This window comes from Euphorbia lathyris, chromosome 1 (assembly GCF_963576675.1).
Source record: "Euphorbia lathyris chromosome 1, ddEupLath1.1, whole genome shotgun sequence".
Taxonomy (NCBI): Eukaryota; Viridiplantae; Streptophyta; class Magnoliopsida; order Malpighiales; family Euphorbiaceae; genus Euphorbia; species Euphorbia lathyris.
The window spans coordinates 134,348,831-134,372,796 of NC_088910.1; the positions used below are offsets into that span (position 1 = coordinate 134,348,831).

The 23,966-nt window shown below is 32.8% G+C and overlaps 1 protein-coding gene and 1 non-coding gene across 2 annotated transcripts; both read left to right on the plus strand.

The window, feature by feature from the left end:
* The first annotated feature begins 467 nt into the window (after positions 1-467).
* LOC136211046 (uncharacterized) lies at positions 468-6,034 on the plus strand. Its single transcript, XM_066002567.1, has 6 exons — positions 468-659; positions 738-1,231; positions 1,452-1,640; positions 3,487-3,561; positions 3,633-3,716; positions 5,710-6,034. The coding sequence occupies exons 2-6, from the start codon at positions 742-744 to the stop codon at positions 5,862-5,864; spliced, it is 993 nt and encodes a 330-aa protein (XP_065858639.1). The 5' UTR covers positions 468-659; positions 738-741; the 3' UTR covers positions 5,865-6,034.
* A 5,258-nt stretch (positions 6,035-11,292) lies between these two features.
* TRNAL-UAA (transfer RNA leucine (anticodon UAA)) lies at positions 11,293-11,375 on the plus strand. Its single transcript has one exon. It is a non-coding gene; the product is annotated as a tRNA-Leu (tRNA).
* The last annotated feature ends 12,591 nt before the right edge of the window (positions 11,376-23,966 follow it).

Here is a 23,966-nt window from a genome sequence, read left to right on the forward strand (position 1 = left end):
ACATAATTTAAATTAGTCCCTAAAATCTCTCTATTTCTTTGCATGTCTATATATAATATAAAACATAAAACAGTAACGATGGAACTGATGTGTGACTTCCTTTTTTTTATATCATTAATTGTAATTATTAATTATATTTTTGTTAATATTTATATATTAAGATGAATCCGTGCATCGCAGTCAAAAACTAATTTATTATAATTTTTAATTTTTTTAATTTCTTTAATTAAATTTCGGGTCAGTTTCGTGTTTTCGGGTTGACACGTAAATGACACGAAAATTAACGTGTCATTTCGTGTCGTGTCAACTTTCGTATCGTGTTATAAAACCCTAAACACTAACACTAAAAAAGCATGTCGTGTTCGTGTTTCACGAAAATTAACGTATCATTTCGTGTCGTGTCAACTTTCGTATCATGTTATAAAACCCTAAACAATAACACTAAAAAAGCATGTCGTGTTCGTGTCTTGTGATCTGGTCGTGTGTCGCTTTGCCAGGTCTAGTTTAATCGACGGGAGTAACACCGATTTCTTGCTTTTTCACATCCGGCGAGGCATAGAGCAGGATCCAAGTCAAACTGTTTCAGTCGCCGAGTGCTAGTTTCTGGTCAGTACGGGCGTAAGAGCAATCGATTAGGATTATTAGGTTTTGTTTTGTTGGTAAGTGAGAAATTTCAGAGATTGTGTATGTTTTCTTTCTGAAAAATTTAGGTCATTCATCATTTTCTTATTTTGTAGAAAAATGGCTGGACGATCACAATTTGGGGCGGTTGAAGAGGATATCGACGACTTGACGGCGACGGAGTTGGTAATTTCTTCGAAATCAGCTGTTCAAAATGCAGAAGAGGCTGCAGAAGACAAATTGATGAGGGAACTTGAAGGTAAGACGAAAGAGAATGAATTGTTGCGAAAAAAAATAGAGTTTGAATTGCTAGAGAAATGGAGGTTAGAGGAGGAGAGCGAGGCGCTAGTGGCATTGTCTTCTTCCATAAGAGTACAGCGGGAAGAGCTGCGTGACGTATTAGAAATGAGCCAAACAGAGTTTACTGATCTTAGAAAGGAAATTTGTGAGCTAAAATATGAGAAGTTGAGAAATAAGACTGAGGCGGATATCTATGAAAGTAGAATCGAGGAGTTAAAGGTGAAGGTAGTGTGTTTGGAGAATAATTTGGAAATGGCTAGATCAAGGAAGAATCCTAAAGCAGTTAATATGGAAATTGAAACAAGGGCAGGTATTGCATAATGCTTGAATCTCATCTTCCATTTTATTTGTTCATCTTTAATTTGTAAGCTTGCTTGATTGATTACAGGGAAAACAAATGTAAGTGAAGAAAATGCAAATCCGAGTGATGCATCTGTGAATCTAACAAATGCAGCTATTGATAATGCTTGAATCTATCTTCCTTTTTATTTATTGATCTTTAATCTTTAAGTATGTTCAATGGATTACAGGGAAAATAAATGTAAGTGAAGATTTTGTGAAAAGTGAAGAAGATGCAAATACAAGTGATGGCTATATAAGTGAAGATTTTGTGGAAAGTGAAGAAGATGCAAATACAAGTGATGGCTATATAAGTGAAGATTTTGGGGAAAGTGAAGAAGATGCAAATTCAAGTGATGGCCCATCACAGAAAAGAATAGGTAATTCCAATTCCCTTGATCTTCACTCTGTTGGAATTTAACAAATCCATGTTTTTCAACTTTGCCCGTTGTTTGTTAAATTTGTAGAATTTAAATTTATGTTGGCTTGTTTTGTGAAATTCATATTTGATTTGTTTATATATGTGTTTGTAATTTAGTTTGTATATTCAAACGAATTGTGACGGGTAAAAGTATTTAAGGGGTATCCTCAAATTCTGTGGAATGAGAATGAGATAAGATGCGTTCTTAAATGAGTAATGGAACAGAAAGGATAATACATATAATAAACAAATAAGTGTAAAGGTAGGACTATTTCGTGGGTAAACTACCTGTTGCTATTCATAATGAGCACTGTGATTATAATCCTTTCCACTTTTGGATGAAATTTGATGCAGGAAGTATGATTCTAATAACAAATGTGCGACGAATTAATGACTACTGCCAGGGTTACCAATGGCTTAGAAAATTATACAAAAAATAATTGTTTTGAAAATTCATTTGAAAGATTTGAAAGTGTTCACCGTTGTTTATCATTTGAAAGATTGGAAAGGATGCTATGAGTACATTTGTTTGATGCACTTGTTGCTTCTCCCTTTGTAACTTCCAACAGTCTTTCCAAGTTGAAAAGTGTTGCTTTTTTCGATTTCAACCCTTCTCTATCTATATCATTTACAATTAAAGAATATGTTTATCATACTAGAGTACAAAGAAATATTATTAATACCTGTACTTCAAGTGCTAGGCCTAGGCTCTAGTGTTTGAGAAAGAACTCTTACAGTTCTTAGGATTTGGTTGAACTTTAGTCTTTAGATTTAGAACCTATTATCATGAATTATGATTGTGGAAGACAAATTGAGGGTAAGAAGAAATAGAATAATTGTTGCAAGAAATATTACAGATTGAAGTGCTAGAGAAATTAAGGTTACAGAAGGAGAGTAAGGTGCTAGAGAAATTGGCTTCTCTCTTAAGACAACACGAGTTGGCCTGTGTGACGTATTAGAAATGAGCCAAACAGAGTTTATTGATCTTAGAAAGGAAATTTGTGAGCTAAAATGTGAGAAGTTGAGAAGTAAGCATAGTTATTAAAGGCGCAAGGCGCAAGGCGCACTAAGGCGCAAGGGGGGTCCTGGAGCCTTGGCGCAAGGCGCAACTTAAGGCGCGCGCCCGAGCGACCCGAGGCGCACACAAAAAAAATATCATAAATTCATAATACTAGTCACAAATAATCACAAATAGTCAAATAACAACAATAAAACCATAAAATGCATGGGTTAAGTTCTAGTTAACTACTAAGGAATGAGTTAACTGTTGCGATATGTGAAGTAAAAACTGTCGATCTTTGTCTATCCATGCTTTTCTTTTATTTTCTGAACTTAAAAGACCCTAAAATACCCTAACCCTAAAATACTCTCAAAACCCTAAGTACCCTCAACCCTAAAATGCCCTAAAATACCCTAAGGTAGCTGAGGCGCGCCAAGGCGCACGCCTTGCGCCTGGCTTAAGGCGCACCAAGGCGCACTAAGGCGCGTGCCCGACTGACCGCGCCGCCTTTGGGCTCCAGAGGCGCTAAGGCTGGAGCCTTAGCCGAGGCGCGCCTCACTGAGGCGCGCCTTTAATAACTATGGAAGTAAGACTGATGCGGATATCTATAAAAGGAGAATCAATGTGTTAGAGGTGAGGGAAGTGTGTTTGGAGAAGGATTTGGAAATTTTGAATAGGTTGGAGAAGAATCCTGAAGCAGTTAATATGGAAATTGAAACAAGTGCAGATATTGCATAATGCTTGAATCTCATCTTCCATTTCATTTGTTCATCTTTAATCTGTAAGCTTGCTTGATTGACTTCAGGAAAAAGAAATACAAGTGAAGAAAATGCAAATCCAAGTGATGCATCGGTGGAAACTACTACTAAAACAAATGCAGGTATTGCTTGAATCTCAAATTCTTTTTTATTTATTGATCTTCAATCTGTAAGTATGCTTGATTGATTACAGGGAAAAGAAATCTAAGTGAAGATTTTGTGGGAAGTGAAGAAGATGCAAATCCAACTGTTGGCTCACCAAAGAGGAAAAGAACTGGTAATTCCAATTCCCTAGATCTTCACTTTGTTGGAATTTAATTTAACAAATCCATGTTTTTCAACTTTGGTGTTGTTTGTTAAATTTGTAGAATATTAATCTTATGTTTGGCTTGTTTTGTGAAATTTATATCTGATTTGTTTATATGTGCTTGTAATTTAGTTCGTATATTCAAATGGATTTTGACGGGTATCCTAAAATTCTGTGGGACGAGAATGAGATAAGATGTGTTCTTAAATGAATAATGGAACGGAAACGGATAATACATATAATAAACAAATAAGCATAAAGGTAGGGCTATTTCGGGGGGTAAACTACATGTTGCCATTCATAATGAGAACTGTGATTATAATCCTTTCCACTTTTAGATGAAATTTGATGCAGGAAGTATGATTCTAATAACAAATGGTGCGACGAATTAATGACAATTGACAGGATTACTTTTTTTCTTCTTTAAATTCGTTATCTTGTTTGTCAAATTCATTTGCGAGTCTAGTTTATTACATTGATCAGGCGTTGTACACCAAAGTGGGAGGTCACTTATAAGGTCCTACATATTATTCAAACAAAATAAAGATTGTACACCAAAGTGTGAAATGGGGCAAAGGTTTTACACCATTGATGAAATTTACACCAAAATCTAATGAAAAGAATATAGCAGCCACCCCTTTAATAGTTTGAAGTATTAAATGTTTCTTTTTGATGAATTCATAACTTATTATGGGTACTATTTATAGATTATAGGTAGAGGCTATGCTTATTTTGTTTTTGATAAAATAAGTCTTACTTTGTTTTTTCTACCATTGGATGAACTTACTTTGTCAAATTTCACCATCATACAATGGTGGAAAAAACAAAGTAAGCATAGAATGTATCTAGATTATAATACTAATGAATGTTTGGCGGGTTTCCGCTGTACCCGTGTCATATTTTCTTAAAATCCCTTTTGCTGCACTCTCACCTGTACCCGTATGAGTAACCGTGCCGGTTCTTCCTAGGTATAATATCAAGTTTAAGGACTTTTATGTTGTGAAATGATGTCAAATACATGGTTTGTTTTATTTCATACATATTGCAAATAACTTTATTTCTATCATAGTTGTCAAATCGAGATTCGACTCGTGAATCAAAATCCTCATTTTGTGAATCGTGACTCATGAATCGTTGTAAGGTTTAGTTCAAATTCATAGTATTATAAAAATAAAATATTTACCATGAGCTTAAAATATTATCAAATATAAGTCTTAGAGTGAGTTTAGTAGTTTTTGATGAACGATGATGAAAATAATTTGGTTCCGATCAACTGTTGCACTACGAAAAAATAAAGACTTTTTCTAAATGGGATGGAAGGGGACTTGCGTATTCAAATTGAAAAATCATGTTAATATGTTTTTATTTGTTAATTAATTAATAATTATAATATTATTATTTCTTATTGGTCTTTTTCCACTAATTTATTTCCTTCCTTAATTAGAGTTATAGTTTTCCTAAAAAAGAATCCCGTCTTAAAAATTTGCGCACAATGCGCTTACATTAAAGAAGAAAGAAAAATCCCCACCAGACCCGGATGTGATTCGAACCCATGACCTCCCTAGTCATAGGTAAGCTCTCAACCACTAGGCTAAGAGCTTCACCACTAGAATCCCGAATCTATGATAATTTAGATTCGCCTTATAGATCCAGCTCGGAATAGAGCTGAATCGTACAATTCGAATCGTGAATCATAAGATTCTTTGATAATTTATATTCGCCCTATACATCCGGTTTGAAATAGAACTGAATTGACTCGAATCGCGAATCGTAAGATTCTTTGATAGTTTATATTCGCCCTATATTTCAGCTTCTCTGCTTCTTTTCATAACTTGTTTGTTCTGTTTAGCCTTAATAGGCACCCAACCCCCTAACTTGGGTGCCTATTAAGCCTTCTGTTATAAACATTATTCTACTGAAATTTCAGTTTGCTCACATTTGATTCTTTTGCATTCATCAAAAGACATAGGTCGCAACGATGAGAGTGATGAATTAGTTTCGTCTGGCGGGAACGGCAAGCGAGTAAAAACTGAAGAGCAGAAGCCCTCTCTTGTCGAGCATTTTGAAACTTCATCTGATGATGACAGTTCGAGTTCCTCTCACGCAATTGAGAAGTAGAGATGGTAATAATGAGTACGGATTTCATGGGTATCTAGTACTTTCTGAATTGTATATAAAATGGTTGGGATGAGAATTAGAATTTAGGATAATGTAATTGTGATGAGATTATATATTAATGTTTATTTGGGCCCTGTTTGTTTGGGGGAAAATATTCTGCAGAAAATATTTTTCCAAATTTTTAGTGTTTGTTTGGACAGGAAAATAAGCCAAAAGAAAATAAGTGGCAAGTCAACGGAAAAGGAACGAAGAAATAATGGAAAATGTTTTACCCTTTTCAAAAGGGTAAAACATTTTTCCCAAAACATACGTGTTTAGAGAAATATGGGGAAAACGTTAAAAAATATAAAAATATGAAACACGAGAATATGAAAAAAAAAACCTCGCAAAAAACATGAAAAGGTGGACAAACGTGAAAAACACAATAACGCAAAAAAAAAAAAACACTTGAAAATGCGCAAAACATGAACAACACGAAAAAGTGAGAAAACACGAATTATACAAAAACATGAAAAATACAAAAAACACAAACGTGACAATAAGTGAAAAACGCGATAAAAGACAAAAAATGGAAACAAAACATGAAAACGTAAAAAACACGAAAACGTGAAAAATACGAAAAACATGAAAAAAATGTGAATAACACGAAAAAATAATAAAATGTGAAAAATAAAAAAAAACCGAAAAAATGAAAACGTGAAAACGTGAAAAACCGAAAAACTAAACGTGAAAACATGAAAAAATGAAGAAAAAATGCAAAAAAAAAAACACAATAACGTTAATAACACGAGAAAACATACAAAAAGACCATAAATGTGAAAAAACATTTTTCATGTTTTTAATATTTTTTTACTTTTCGTGATTTTCGCATTTTTAACAAATTTTCACGTTTTTGTGTGTTTTTCACGTATTTAGTGGTTGGAAAATATTTTCTAGTGTTGTAGCCAAACACCAAAAAATATTTTTCAGTGCTGTTGCCAAACACAGGAAAATATTTTATTTTCCTGCACAATATTTTCCATGTATAAAATTTTTCAAACATAATATTTTTTCTCAAACAAATGGGGCCTTGAAGTTTAAAGTTTTTGAACTTTGGTTAGGTTTGTTAAATTTATAATGGTAAGTTAGTTAATTTGGTTTGTTAATTTTATATTTGATTTGTTTATTTATTCTGAATTTGGTTTTAAAAAACTGATTTACTCTTTGAATTTTAAGAATATTTCTTTAGAAATTTAAAGAGCATTATTCATTCAAAATTTGTATTAACAATTCAATAATAAATTTTTTATATATATATTGTGGCTGTAGACTGTAAAAATCAGATTTCAAACTGCATAAAAAAAATTCAGATAAATAAAATAAGTAACGTTGTTTTAATTAAATTAGATGTTTACAATTAATTAATTTGACGAGTAGGATTTAACGTAACATTTAAGGATTATGAGACTATATACATCAAAATCGAATTGATTACAGATCTTGATGTGCTTTTTACCTATATTTATTAATTGTTGAGAACGTTATATTTTAATTAGGATAAATACTACATTATTCTCTGGCATTTTCGTATTAATAAGATTATATTATAGATTTTTTTGAAAGATAGATGGGCTGCCATTAGACTGCATGATTGACCAGTAATGGTGGCTTTCTTACATCAAATTTAAGCTTAGATAGACTTGTTCATTAGCCGGCTCGGGCTGGGCTCGGGCTGGCCCAGCTGGCTTTTATATATAAATGCTTAGCCTAGACCCAGCACAGTCCACTGTTAATATAGACAGGTTCGGGCCGCACTGGATTCGGGCTCAAAAATCAAATCACAAACCCAATTATAGAAGTCCACTTATATATATGTATAATTTTTATTAATAAAAAATAAATATTTAAATTTATTAATTAATATTAATAGGCGGCCGGGCTAGACCGACTCATGCTATATTTATAAATCCCAAGTCCGTCTAAAATATAGGCAGGCTTTAACGGGCCTGGATCTAAGGACAATTTTTCTTGTCCAAGTCCGGTACAAGGGACATAGGCCTGAGTGGGTATGCGGGCCCGTTAACATGTCTAGATATATCAAATCTAACGTTCATATTCTTTGTTATATATGTATTCATTGAATTAGGACTAAATTTAATCCTTAAAGTATAGACTACCTTAACGTATGAAATGATGTAAATTTAATTTAACATTTTCAAACAAAGATTAATTTTAGGCCTACGTTGTTGATAATTAGAAAAAAAACTTTGACTGTTATTTAACTGCCACTTTAGACTTTCTAAACATTTTATGTCCAAGATATTTAGTGTGTTCTTTACACGATTACAAAAAATATATTAAAATGCTAACACTAAGTCTACTATATATAAGTTAATTATAATTTTTTTTATATAAAATATTTACTGTGTTATTAATATAGTTACAAATAAACTCTTTTAGTTTATCGACAAACTTATTTGGAAGATCCAATATACAATTAAACCGGTTTTTTCAAATTTTCGGTAATGCAGGACTAAAATTGAAAACGATAGGGTTAAATTTATATTATTTAATATGTTAGAATTAGATCTACACTTTTCTTAAAATATTAGGGTTAAATTTCGCTATTATGAATGGTGTTGAAAAAGAGTAGCGCCCTTGTGTATAAATTTCTACTCTTTAAACTAGATTATTCATAAAAAAAGAAGGATTATCAAGTTAATCATAGGTCTGATGGTACTATATACCATCAATCAGTTCTACAAGAAAAATATTGCTTTAACTGTCCAGAGGTTTCAAAATTGAGAATCCGTTTCGATTTTTCCCGCCTAGGCCTTCTGATCGCATTTTGACCCCTGACCCTTTTTGGCCGTTTAAACGCTGCTTGGCAGGCCGGTTAGGAGCCACCTCGAGGCTTCCTAAGGACCCCTTGGGCGACAATCAGAACAAAATAACATTTTTTTTATTATTTTTTGTTTTATTATAATTCAATTTTGAATATTATCACATGGTTATTGGTAAACTGTGTTTATTATTTTTAAATATTTTTATTTAATTGTGTTATTTACTTATTTGCTTGATATGGTTTAAGACTTTAATGATACTGTTTCATAATTTTCAGTTGTTTTAATGCTATTATTGTTGAAATATTTTTTAACACATTTTTTATATATGAAATTATCTTATATTATGATTTTTAGATAATATAATACATATTCTAATTGCATTTGTATAATAATTTGTTTAATATATTGATACGAATAATTCATATATTGGTTCTTTCACGTTAGCTTGGATTCCCTTGATGTTTGGGATAAGACAGAAAATGAGATCAAATGAGGGGTTGAAGACCGACGATCAACGATCCCGCTTTGAGGCTAAACTTAGAAGAGTATAAGAAAAATGAGCAGTGGGCAATTAAGTCTAAATTCTAAAGAATGTTTATATATCTTAGCTCTTAAACATATTGTTCTATTTATAGAGTATTAAAGGTAAATCTGATAGCTGGTTAGAGTATATGCCCTAACTCAAGCTACGGACAGGTGTAACCATCTGAGTGGTGAACGTCCACTGTAATAAAGACATTTTGTATTTTATCAAAATTGGTTTCCCCTTGATTCCAAGCGTGGAATTAGTGACCTATTTCCAGAGTGATTTCGAAACTCTTTGGCGCTTAGCATATCTTAATTTAGTTTGATTTGGAAGCTTTTATTGCGACACGTGTCCTTACTTCCTCGAATGAGGAACATATATTACTCTTATTCACCTGATATCAAATGTCCTCCTACAATTTTCGAAGTTCTTTAGAGCTTCGTTCAACTATTCGATCAACCAAAAACATCCCAAATATTGATTTCTGAATTTCTGAATATATTTTGGATAATATTATTTTATAAGTTTAAAATGTTTTTAGGATATTTAAAAAATTAAATAAAATACGACACCAAATTAGAAAAACTATAAACAAGAGCCTAAAATAAAATAAAAGTCGATGGTAGCCTAGAACAAGCTGCACGTGCAGTCCTCGCACTTGATGTATGTGGTCGACATGTGACATGTGTTGCACGTTGATTGGGGTATGTGGGTCGACGTGTCGTGGAGCCTCCAACCAGAGCGCAATAGGTTAGACCCTTGGCCTAGCGCGCCGTACCAAACAACAATGTATGAATGCCACACGCTGCCTTCCGACTCTTTTTGGTAGTGAAATTTTATCCGGGCCATCGTTTCGGGATCTCCGATCATATTGATCTGGTCCGTTTGTCCATACGAAAAACATAAGTTTAGGTTTGTGCAACACAACCCCTCTACCGATAGTGAAACTCGTAGTAAACAATATCAAATACACCAATTCGTAAATAACAATGTATTCATGTGAATTTAGCGTCGTTTTTCACCGAAAATCAATCCAAAAATAAATCTGAAAAATCATTTTTATGCATAGAAAATTAAAACCAATATTTTTAATTATTTTCATGCATCAAAAAATACAATTTAATCTTAAAAAATGGATCATTACAGACAAAATACATAATCTACAGATATGATATCAATGTCGAGATTATAACAAATTTAAACTGACGATAAACGGGTTCACATATTACCTCTTATAGAGCAGAAACTGTTTGGATTTATTACAACGAAAGAACGAACCACAATCGTATATTACCGATCACAAATCAACTACATCGAAGTTAATCATGAACAAATACAATGCTGCAAACTAAAAATGAATGAGAGAGAAAAGGAGACCGCCGACAGCTCAAAGAGGAGAGGGAGAGAATAATTTTTTGCTTCTTAAGTTAAACCTAGTTACGATTAACCTAATAAACCATTCTAATCATACCCGATCCATTTCGGTAAATAATAACATTATGTCTAGTCAAAGGTTAATTTTTCCTTTTATGGAATTTTTAATGAAATGCTAACATTGAAAAAATAATTTTATATTTACAGGGTGTTTGGTAGAAGGGATATAAGAGGTGGAATATGGATAAAAAATACGAGATAAGTTATCCGTGTTTGTTTGAGAGATAAAAGAGTGAGACAGATGAGAGATAATCCTCTTATCCTTCAAATCCTGTACCCAAGAGGGGGTGGTATAAGGAGGTAAGATAAGCTCATGCGATTTTAATAAGATGAAAAAGTCAATCTTATCCCTCAAATTAATATTATGTAGTTTAAATAAGATTAAAATAGTAGAATGTATTATTTTATCTCTATCCCTATCCCACGTACCAAATATTGAATAATAATTCTCGACTATCATATTCTTATCTCAACCATTTATTCTTATCCTTATCCCAACCTTTATCATTGTCTCTATCCTAATAAGATACCAAACAGCCCGTTATTGTATAACAAAGTGAACCTGCTCTATTTTGTTTTGACAATTAGTTCCGATTTATAGATTACCATATATTAATAATTAATTACATTTCATGTACATCGAGCTGGTTTGCCCGAGAGGTTAAGGGGGAAGACTTAAGATCTTCTGCACATAAGTGCGCATGGGTTCGAACCCCATAGCCAGCATTTTGTTAATTTCTTTTTAAACAGATGATACACGTGTATGGGTTCGAACTCCACAGCCAGCATTTTGTTAATTTCTTTTTAAAGATTATTACACTTCCTGAATATTAACAAATTTTTTTTTGCTGTGGGTTATGAAATTTTTTACCTTTAACATAAATAATTTTCCCTATTTATTTAAGTGTTAGCTTACTAAATTATGTACCAATTATGATATATTTGAGGATGAAATACTGTTAATCTCGATAAAATATTTGGATTAAAAAAATTGTCCAAAGTGGGTGATAGGAAAATTCAGCCTTTGTGCCAGCCTAAGACTTAAAAACCTATTTCGATTAAAATATAATAATGATTGGAAATTGATTTTAAAGTCGACAATATATATTGTCACTTCTTCTATAATTATCGCCTCTTAACATTGCATAACAAGAACACTTTTAAATTTTATTTCACAATTTCTCTCATAATAATAATATTATTCTACAAATTGTCCAAATATTTGATTATTTTTGGTTCATTCTAAAATTATTAAATTTTAGATTTATAAAAAGAAGGATATGAGAGTTTGAACCTCTAAAATGGCATGAGATTCTAAGGATAAATTATATCCATGGTCACTGAATTTTACTTCAAGTAATATAATTGTCACTAAATTTCAAAATATAACATAAAAGTCATTCAATTTTACATTTTCTAACATTATAGTCACTAAACTTTAATTAATGTCTCAAAATAATCGTTGATAACCTAAAAAAAATAAGAATTGATAATATTCTAACAATTTTAATTCTTTAATTTTGTTCGTTTTGAATATTTAAAAAGCTCAAGAAATTAGAGAGAAAAATCTAAAGAAATTGTGATGTTAGGGGACAAAAAGTGAATATTCATAGAGAGAAAGCTCAAGAAATTATGATTTTAGAAAATGAAAATAAAATTCAATAACTACAATTATAATTTATCCAAGAATCCAAAGATGATGAGACTTACATGATGCTACGTTTTTATTTATTTATTACCGATGAGTGGAATGGTAATTCACGACTAAAAAAAATTCCGTTCGTGATATCTAAAGTTAAGCATCATTACTAATTTTAAACCCGCAATTATATTATAAATATAATAGGATAAAGTACACAAAAAAAAAAATTATGTGCTTTTCGCGTTTTGTTAAATAAGTACTTGTATATTTTCTTTTTCAAAAGGAGAATGATGTTTTTTTACGACCAGTAAATGACTGATATTTTTTTACCTTAAAATTAAAATGAGTGTTGACGAGGTCAAAATCCAAAGACTTTTTGATATTTTAATCAATTTTAGAATTTTGAGGTCATATATATTGTTTGATGAGAAGGGAGAAAACGAATGTCTAGAGAGAAATCTCTGAAAATGATGATTTCGGAAAATGAAAAATTTGGTTCTATAGTAAATAATGTACTAAACAACTTTAATTCTTGAAATTTTTTATTTTGAAATCATTAACGGTCATTTTTATATATTAAACTAAATAATTCTTATTTTTAGCAAAACGAAAAATCACAGATACATTTTTAATAAAACCTGAAAACACTGATATTTTTTTTGGGACTTTACCTTTATAATAGGCCTAATGCTCCTCCAACCCCCTTAACTTGTCTAAATTTGTCATTTTATCCATCCAACTCATCAAATGTTCTATTTACCCTCTTAATTCTATAAAAAGGGTACTTCTCACCCCCTTAACTTGTGCAAATTGACCATTTTAGCCCTCACCAACTCATCGAATGTCTTATTTACCCCATTAACTCCATAAAAGTGGTATTTCTTACTCATTCATAGTGTAAAATTAATAGGACTTATTCAAATGAGTTTAAAAATATATATTTTTTAATATCAAGTTTTAATTTTGTTTTAATTTGATAATTATATTGATCATTTATTTGTTTATTACAATAATATTATATTACAATAATTAGATAATCAAAATTTAACTAGAAAAAAATTGAAAAGAGAAAGAATGAATAAAAGATATAAATAATAAAATATTAATATAAACAAGTTAAAGACATTATATGTAGGGATAAGGTACCAAAATAGGCCTATGGTTTTTGAGGAAGTATCGATTTAGGTTCCACGTACAAAATAACATCAATATAGGTGTACTGTTTAAAAATGGTATCAATTTAGGTCTCGATAACAGATTATAAAGGGTGAGAAATACCACTTTTACAGAGTTAAGGGGGTAAATAGGACATTCGATGAGTTGGATGGGTAAAATGACCAATTTGGACAAGATAAGGGGGCTGTAGGAGCATTAGGCCTTTATAATATTAAGAAAATTGGCATAGCCTCCCTTTTGGTCTTCTTCTCATCTCTTTCCTCTCTTTTCTCAAAGCTCCATCATCTATTAAATACACAAGTTTTCTTATTCTGTGAATCTACTCTGAAGAGAAAGAGGAAAGTTTGTCTTCCTTCTTCCTCCACCCACCATGTTAGATTTGCTGTGTTTTTTTATTTTTGTTATTTTTCTTTTCTGTATGGTGTTCATATATTTCATATGATTTTTTTATTCGTCTGAATTGTATCTGCTCTCTATTATTCTTTCGTTTATACTTTTTTTTTAATTTAGCACGAGCGGAAACAGATTATCTTGTTCGTGGATCAATGGATCTATTGTTATAACTCGAACTCAGAAAAACAGGAACAGACCGAACAAAATTAAATGGGCAGAGTTACGGACAATGTCGCTTTCTTTAAGACGTTCGCGGAACTGCCGGAAATTAGCAAACAGTATGAACTCCGGTCGCCTCCAGGATAAAACAGCCCTCTTAAATACGATTTTTGTATTGCACCGTACGAAAATCGTTCTTTATACACTCTCTGTCTATTTGCTCAGTTTCGAAAAAATACAGAATGAATCAAAGTAAATTGTCTATAAAAGGCAGTCTCACATCACCTATTTATACAGGGAAAAAAGAGTTGTTGAGCTCTGATTTCATGGAGAAGGTGAATGAGGAAAATCAGGAAGGTGGAGGAGACTGAAGACACGTTCAGAAAAAATTAAATAAAAAATTGATTTTCGAAATTAATAAAAAAATATTATTAATTTTTTTCAATAAAAAAATATACATTTTACACCACACCAACCCGGCTCGGTTCGGTCGGACGGACGGCGCGCGCGCGTGTGTGTGGTGGTCAATTAAGGACATAGGTCCTCACCCTTTCACAAAAGTGGGTACCCCTTGGGGCACACCCCAAGCATGCGAGGACCTTCATTATAAACATCTCCACCAAGTGCTTTGAAAGCAATGTGGGATGTTTTTTCACTTGAAAACACTTAAAGACACATGAAGACACATGGGTGGGCTTATTTCATAAATTATATTTGGGCCAAGCCCAACAATCCCCCACTAGAATTTTTGAAAACGTTTTACTGAGCAGTTACATAAGGTCAGACATAAACAGAGGTATCTTTCGATTTGAACCTTTGTGTAGTGAGTATAGTTCAGATTTTACTAGAGTGACTCGTAGTCTTGAACTCTATCTCTGATGTATATCACGCCATAACCTTTTCAGAGTGTAGTTCTAGTAGCCCGTGCGTTTATGGGCACGTCTATCCCGGTTTAATGAATGCTCTAGAGTTTTGCCCTAAACTCATAGGAAGCGGCCTCACTTCCACATTCATATAGGTGAGTCTATCAAAAGTACTCCTGTAGCTATGTACTTCACTCCAAATGGAGTATAGACTTCATTAAGAGTTTCTATTATCTCAACCTCAAATCGCTTCAGGATATTCATGCTTCAAATTGCATGATCTGACTCATATTACAACACAACTTGTTATTACCTTTTGAACCTATTTCTTGGGATCTCCAGTCTATAGGTCGGGTTACCATTGTGTGTAACTCATCACTGTAGGGGCATAAGTCCCATACTCTTTGCCGTATTATGGACTTCCTCTCTAGCTAATCCTTTCGTCAAAGGATCGGCTAAATTCTCTTCTGAGCGTATGTGATCCACTCTAACAGCTCCTTTAGTGAGTAGCTCTCTCACAGTGTTGTGCTTACGACGTATCTGTTGTTTCTTATCATTGTAATAACGATTCTGAATCTTAGCAATAGCCGCGGTACTATCGCAGTGGATCAATACAGCTGGAATCGGTTTTTCCCATAGGGGAATCTCAGCTAACAGACTTCTCAACCAACCTGCTTCTTCACTAGCCACAGCTAGTGCAATCAATTCTGATTCCATGGTTGATTGAGCTAGGATAGTCTATTTCTTAGACTTCCATGAATATTGAAAATATAGCCACTAGTAGCCTTGGAATCATCTGATAAGGTATTCCAGTCAGCGTCACTATATCCTTCAAGGACTGCTGGAAACCTTTGATAATGTAGTCCAAGTTTCATGGTTCTTTTAAGGTATCTCATGACCCTATCTATAGCATTCCAATGCTCCACACTAGGTCTACTAGTAAATCTACATAGCAATCCTACGACATACGTGATGTCGAGTCTAGTACAATCAGTGGCATAACGAAGACTGCCAATTATGCTAGCATACTCTGATTGTCTTACACTGTCTCCAGTGTTCTTAAAAAGTTTTATACTAGGGTCATAAGGTGTACATGCAGGTTTACAATCAAAGTAGTTATATTTCTTTAGTATTTTCTCAACGTAGTGAGATTGATCTAAAGAAATTCCAGTTTCAGACCTAGTTATCTTTATGCCAAGAATGACGTTCGCTTCTCCTAGATCTTTCATGTCAAAGTTTTCACACAACATTGACTTAACAGCATTCACAACATGAATATTAGATCCAAAAATAAGCAAGTCATCAACATATAAGCAAATAATGGTGCAAAGACCATTTTCATACTTATAGTAGATACACTTATCACTTTCATTCACCTTAAAGCCATTTGAAATAATCAAGTTATCAAACTTTCCATGCCATTGCTTAGGTGATTGTTTTAGCCCATATAAAGACTTGTCTAACTTACATACCTTATGGGCTTGACCAAAGACTACAAAGCCCTCAGGTTGATCCATATAAACCTCTTCTTCTAGTTCACCATTCAAAAACGCAGTTTTAACATCCTTTTGGTGCACCACTAGATTGTGCACAGAAGCAATAACAATCAAAACACGTATAGACGTAATCCTAGTGACAGGTGAATAAGTATCAAAGAAATCAATATTTTCTCTTTGTCTAAAGCCTTTAGCTACAAGGCGAGCCTTAAACTTATCTACTGAACCATCAGGTTTCAGTTTCTTCTTAAGGATCCATTTACAGCCTATTGGTAAGTCTACTAAGTGCCAAGTTTGGTTTGACTCAAGTGAGTCCATTTCATCATTAATGGCTTCTTGCCATAAATCAGCATCTAATGAGGTTAAGGCTTCTTGTATAGTAAGTGGATCCTCTTCTACTGTGAAAGCATAAAAGTCAGAACCAAAGTCTTTAGATACTCTAGGTCTCTTACTTCTCCTAGGTTCAGATTCCTCAATCTCTTTTTGCACTATAGGTCTAATAGCAGGTATGCTACTAGATGATGCACCCCCACTATTTCTCAATTTAAAGGGAAATCTATCTTCATAAAAGTCAGAATCATTTGACTCCAAGATGACTTTTGCATTCAAATCATAGAACCTATATGCTTTGCTATTCACATCATATCCAATAAACACACATTCATAAGCCCTACTGGCAAGTTTGACTCTCTTAGGGTCAGGAATCCTAACATAAGCCAAACAACCCCAAGTTCTAAAATATGATAGACTAGGTGTTTTATTTTTCAAGATCTCATAAGGAGAGATTTTGCTTCTGGATTTAGGGACCCTATTTAGCACATAGCAAACAGTCAAAAGGATTTCTCCCCACCAATGTGAGGCGGCACCTGAACTAAGCATAATAGCTACTACAAATTCAGTAAGTGTCCTATTTTTCCTTTCAGCCTTTCCGTTCATTTCTGGTGAATAAGGTGCTGTGGTTTCATGTATAATGCCATGTGTTTTATAGAAATCAATAAACAGGCTAGAACCATATTTTGTGCCTCTATCGCTACGAAGTCTCTTGACTTTCCTATTGTATTGATTTTCTATTTCAACTATGAACAACTTAAACATGTCAAACGCTTCACTTTTATTTTTCATAAGATAAACAAAAGTAAAGTCAGAACAATCATCAATGAAGGTTATAAAGTACCGTTTGTCATTTCTAGTCAACTTTCCATCTGATTCACATATATCTGAATGAATTAAATCTAGAGGTTCAGAATCCCTAACAACAGATTTATGAGGTGTTTTTGTGATTTTTGCCTGACTACAATAATCACATTTAAGAAACTCATTCAAATTCAATTTTGGAATTAATCCTAAGTTACTCATATTTTTAATGATACGCTTATTAACATGACAAAAACGAGCATGCCAAACATTAAAAGTACACAAAGAGTAAACAGAAGCATTCACTTTATTGATCTCAACATTCAACTTAAACATGCCTTCAGTGGCATAACCTTTTCCTACAAACACATTGTTCTTAGTCAAAGTAAATAAATCTGCTCCTATAGTCTGAGTAAAACCAGCCTTGTTGAGAAGATAGCCCGAAACTAAATTTTTCCTCATTTCTGGAGTATGCATCACATCCTTCAAAGTTAAGGTTTTTCCAGATGTGAAGTTCAATTCCACACTACCAATTCCAGCAACAATAGTGGTATGAGAATCACCCAATAACACTTTTTTATCTTCGGTCACAGCACTGTATGTTTTGAACATACTTCTATCATAGCAAACATGGCGAGAAGCACCAGTGTCTACCCACCACCCATCTGATCCACCTATGAGGTTGATCTCAGAAATCATAGCAACAAAATTATGTTGCTCTTCAGTCAGGTTAACACTAGGAGTAGTGTTTGGCCTGTTCCTGCACTTACGTGCCATATGACCTGGTTTCCCATAATTAAAGCATAGGAAAGCAGCATCATTTCTAGGTGGTTGTTGTTGTGGCCTATTTTGGTTCCTTTGAAGGTTCCAATTCAAATTAACTCGGGTGTTGCGGTTTTGGATTGGTTTGCGGTTCTGATTCTTAAAATTCTTTTGAGTGGGTTTCAGAACCGCAGTGGACCTTTTAGTGCTATTAGAAACAATAAGCACTTCTTCTTTTAAATCTTGTTTTCGAGCTTCCTCCTCAATTCGGAGGCGAGTAATCAAACTTTCCATCGAAAATTCTTTTGTTTTGTGCCTTAAAATATTTTTAAAATCTTTCCACGAATGAGACAATTTGTCAATAATGACAACAACTTGAAATTGATCATTTAGAGGCATACCTTCTGAAATGATTTCATGTGCTATCTTTTGCAATTCATGAGATTGAATTTCCACCAACTTGTCATCCGTCATTTGAAATTTGAGGTAGCGGCTTACAACGTACTTTTTCGATCCGACCTCCTCAGTGTCATATTTACTCTGCAGTGCTTCCCAAATTTCTTTGGCAGATTTTTCTTCAGCAGTGTAATAATCATACAGATCATCTGTCAACCCATTGAGAATATAGTTTTTGCACAGAAAATCATTTTCTGTCCATCTTTCAGCAGCACGAACATCAACACGAACATCTGTCTCATCACCATCTTCAGGAACAATTGGTTTTTCAGAAGTCAGAACAGAAGCTACCTTCTTTGTTGTGAGGTAGAACAACATCTTCTGTCTCCATCTTCGGAAATGAGCTCCTTCAAACCGGAATGGTTTGTTGATCTCAGTAATCCCATTTGATTGTTCGGTAGCCATCAGCAGTGATTGAAACGTCTTAAAATTGTTATAACTCGAACTCAGAAAAACAGGAACAGACCGAACAAAATTAAATGGGCAGAGTCACGGACAATGTCGCTTTCTTTAAGACGTTCGCGGAACTGCCGGAAATTAGCAAACAGTATGAACTCCGGTCGCCTCCAGGATAAAACAGCCCTCTTAAATAGGATTTTTGTATTGCACCGTACGAAAATCGTTCTTTATACACTCTCTGTCTATTTGCTCATTTTCGAAAAAATACAGAATGAATCAAAGTAAATTGTCTATAAAAGGCAGTCTCACATCACCTATTTATACAGGGAAAAAAGAGCTGTTGAGCTCTGATTTCATGGAGAAGATGAATGATGAAAATCAGGAAGGTGGAGGAGACTGAAGACACGTTCAGAAAAAAATGGACGTTATGAACAACGTTCACAAAGACTAAATCAGAGTATAAATAATTAAATAAAAAATTGATTTTCGAAATTAATAAAAATAATAATAATAAAATATTATTAATTTTTTTCAATAAAAAATATACATTTTACACCACACCAACCCAAGTTTCTTCTACATGTTTTTTCACTTGAAAACACTTAAAGACACATGAAGACACATGTGTGGACTTATTTCATAAATTATATTTGGGCCAAGCCCAACAACCTGGTTACAACAAAAGAAATGGTTCACATCTTAATATTCGAAATGATCTAAATGATGATGATTGGATTGCAGATGCTTTTCTACGGATTTAGATTTACGAGAAATATATATTTTGTTGTTCTTCTATGTTTTTAATACATTTTTATTTTTTTATAGATTTTATATGATTTTTATTCCTTATATTTTTTTTCCGATGTACTTGTTGTTTATATAAATGTTTCCATAAAAAAAATCAATAAAAGAAAAATTTACCTTAATTAATTTTTGAGCGGCAAATTGTAGTCCACAAAAAAGGTAATGATGATTGGTTGAAGTTGAGAAATGATTGCATGTGAAAGACTGAAATAAAACTATCTTATTGATATGGGTTTGGGTTTGGGCCCATCTACTATTTTCTGTCTCTTTTGGAAAGTAATGATGCACTCTAGATCAAGATATTAAATTACTTAATAATTAAGTAGCTCAAGTTATTCACCCATATCATATAATTTTTTTTTTTGGATATGCCAATTATTCAAAGGGATATTAAATAAAAAAATTAGGGGAATAAAGTTTTAATATATGTCTATGTGGTAACGGAAAGTCCTCCGGAGAATACTTTATTACATTTTAAGGTCAATCATATCTACGTGATAAAGAAAGTTCTCCGAATAAAGGCAATCAGAAATATCACCATGTATTTTAATCTTGAAGTCTTTAATGAAATCATTTTGTTACTCAGAAAGTTTCTACGGCGAGAACTAAACGTCTAGTATTAGAGATTGTCATTTTCCCTCTTAGTAGGACGTTAGAAGGAGTGAAACACGGCTCTATTTAATGGAAGGTCCAAATTCTCACATATTTTAACACATGCCATCAATTCTAGCTAGAAATTAGGGATACTCTAATTTGCACGCGGATTGAATTTGTGACAAATATCTAGGATGCTAAATGAGAAAAAACTTCATCCCCCATTCTAAGTGTAATTCAAAGACAGTTAGACGACCCTAATAAACAGTGTGAGTGTGGTGCCCCTTTGATGGAAGAACTACCACCATTCGTTGAAGTTTTAGATATTTATTGTATTTCTCTATCGACATCAGGGAAGGTTAATTCTAAACCTTGGATTTTGATTGCCTAATTGGAATCGGTTTGACGATGATACCATGATTTATGTATCATGAAGGCTCCCCTTTTCGGTTTGTTCTTAAGTTTGTAGTTTACGGGAATTCCTTCGAACCAAAGGTTCCATACACAAGAAGGAAAAGGAATGAGAGGCAAGAATAGTACAGACTATTCGAATGGAAGAAAAAATGCGGAAGTTTGGAAAACTTGAAGAAGCAAATATAAGAGAACACGAAAGGAAAATAAAGTGAGATGCGTTTCTTACCCTTTATAGGCCTCTAAACTTAGATACTGAAACGACGGTTAAAAGATATTATTACGCCAGAACAACGCTCAATAAATTCCAACTAAAAGTCCTACTAAGTTAAAAAAAAATAGTCCCTTCGGTGATATAAGGCTTTAAAAATTTGGCATGCTCAAAGATACGTGGCTTCCATTTACAATAACGAGGGTTTGATTTGAGAGTGCCTACCAGCTCATCGCATGCCAACCCAGACTGTTCCATCTTCCCATACTTTCAAATAATCAAACGTCATCATGTGCCATAAATGCGGTGTTTTATCATATTTGTATTGGATGCCGCTGTATAGACTCAGGGCCATATGAAATAAAAATAAAGATTTTGGAAATAGACATTCGGTTCTCGAACCACAACACATGTAAAACTTGGCAAAAGCCCCAGAGAACTTCAAGAGTTTGAAGGGAAGACATCTAATAATAGCTAAGTAAAATAGCATGCTATGTGGACCACTGAATACCGCAAGATCAAATGGAATGATGGAAGATAATCGAATCATTCATGTAGACCAATGAGGGAGGCTTGTTGATTCCAAAAGTTCTCTCCGAATTGCACGACTTACCATTGTTATATGCCGAATTTGAATGGTCCCATCAGATGATATAGTGCCACAATCATCCCTACACGTGTCATGGACATTAGTTAGGGCAGAGATACATTCCAAAAATACCCCTAGAACCATGTAAATATAATAAGAAGTTGTGCAATCAGGTATATCATTCTTTTACCCTAGAATTTTATCATTCTATTATCTTCATCATTAAATTTTTTTTTTTTTGGCTAATTTAGGTCTCAAAATGAGTTGAGTAGTTTTGTCTATTACAAAGTGTGCATACCTCTGCCTTACGAGATCCTCCCTAGTTTTTTTATATAGTTTGTTCAATTTTTCGATTTGAGGTTTGTTAGATACTTTTTGGATGGATGATATCTCAATTAAAGCTTTATGTGTATGATAGGATTTGAACTTGAGATCTCTAACTTAAACGATTTGAGGTTTTTAACTAGTCAACTGATATATTATTAAAATCTCCTTACATGATAAAAAAGAAAATTTCCTTACATAAAAATTAAAAATTTATTATTTTAAGTTCATAATTAATTATAATAACTATGAGATATTTTATTATCAAAAAAAAAAAACTATGAGATATTTTCAGTTGGCTCATATCTATATAAGAGGCTCTTTAAAGCCACAATATACTTATTATTATTATTATTATTATTATTATTATTATTATTATTATTTATATCACACTCATCATGATATTAAAAAAAAAGGTTTAGGTAAATTACACCCATAACCACTAAACTTTATCTACTAATATTATACCGAGTAAACTTCAAAACGTAATATAAAAATCACTCGATTTAATCCTTATTAGTATTGTTGATTTAACAATGATTAAAAACATATTCAATCACGTTTAAGATAATTAGCATAAATCAAACAATATAATCAAATCAAATGAAATTGACGAACTATTTCGAATATTTTCACGATATAAATATCTCTTGTAAACTTCCAAGCAAAACTTCAATTTGATTTATGAAGAAAAACGAAGTACAAGTTAAAATGTAAAAATCGGAGTTGGATGAATTGTCTGTGTTTTTTATTTTCACATAAATAATAACGTTTAGTCCTTTTTGTTGAGAATGAAAAGTTATCTTGTTTGGTTCAACTTCTCTCCTATCAATGGTGATCCAACCCGAAAAATCCAACAAACATCATGACATCTTAAGTAAAAGACACCGAAATGACTTTTAACAATTTCAAAATGGAAAAAGTCAAAGAATTAAAGTATTTTAGAACCAAATTTATCATGAAACAACATTTTCGATTTTCCAAAATCACAATTTTCGGAGCTTTCTCTTTTTCCTAGTGACCTCAAAATCAAAAAGTCGAAAAATTAAAGTTGCTTAAAATATTATTTTCATCAAGTTTAAAATAGGGGATTACTTGTAATTACAGTATTCAAAATAGAACGACTCTTATGTTAGAAAATGTAAAAGTTAGTAACTTTCATGTTAAATTTTGAAATTTAGTGATCACAACGTTAGTGTGGGTAAAATTCAATGGCCATTAATGTAATTTATTCTTTCAGGTTTTGACATCTCAAACTAAGCGGATCATAAATGCAATGCCAACTTTTGAATCCAACTCCACCACCACACGTCGATAACATTTATTTTAAGTCAAATAGAAACTAAAATAAAGGCCTCAAAGTGCAGTTAAAACAACAGAACAAATCCCGATATTAACAATAAACCCCCCCGAGATGGTAAACTGTTACAATCTCTCAATAACCCGCCAACATAAAAAAAACCTCATATTACCTTTGCACTCACGATCGACATTAACCTTAATTCATCCATCATCACGAGATTACTATTTTATCTACAACCAAGGCCAACCTCGAGCCTAGGCGACTAGTAATATGCCTAGGGCTCGGCCTGCAAAGAGGTTCAACTACTTAAAAATCAGTATTGTACATGTAAGAAAAAAGAAAGTATGATAATTCTGTGATACGGATGGAGATCACAAAATCTTAATAGATTAACGTTTTAAATATCGATAATTCATCATTTTATTTTCATTACAAATAGGGGATTTTTTTATGTGGAGATTCTTATTTTTTTTATAGTTTATCCGATTTTTCGGTTTGAAGGTTATCAGACACTCTTTAGATGGATATGAGGATGCTTATTTTTTATTTTGTCTAAAATGCATAAAAATAGGGCGTTACTATTTACCATCCCCATTTTACT

Excerpts from the sequence above, each read along its gene's own strand:
- LOC136211046 (XM_066002567.1), top strand. The coding sequence starts at position 742 with ATGGCTGGACGATCACAATTTGGGGCGGTTGAAGAGGATATCGACGAC. Across the intron at positions 1,641-3,486 it reads CCCATCACAGAAAAGAATAG|GAAAAAGAAATACAAGTGAA; the intron begins GTAATTCCAATT and ends GATTGACTTCAG. Across the intron at positions 3,562-3,632 it reads TACTACTAAAACAAATGCAG|GGAAAAGAAATCTAAGTGAA; the intron begins GTATTGCTTGAA and ends GATTGATTACAG.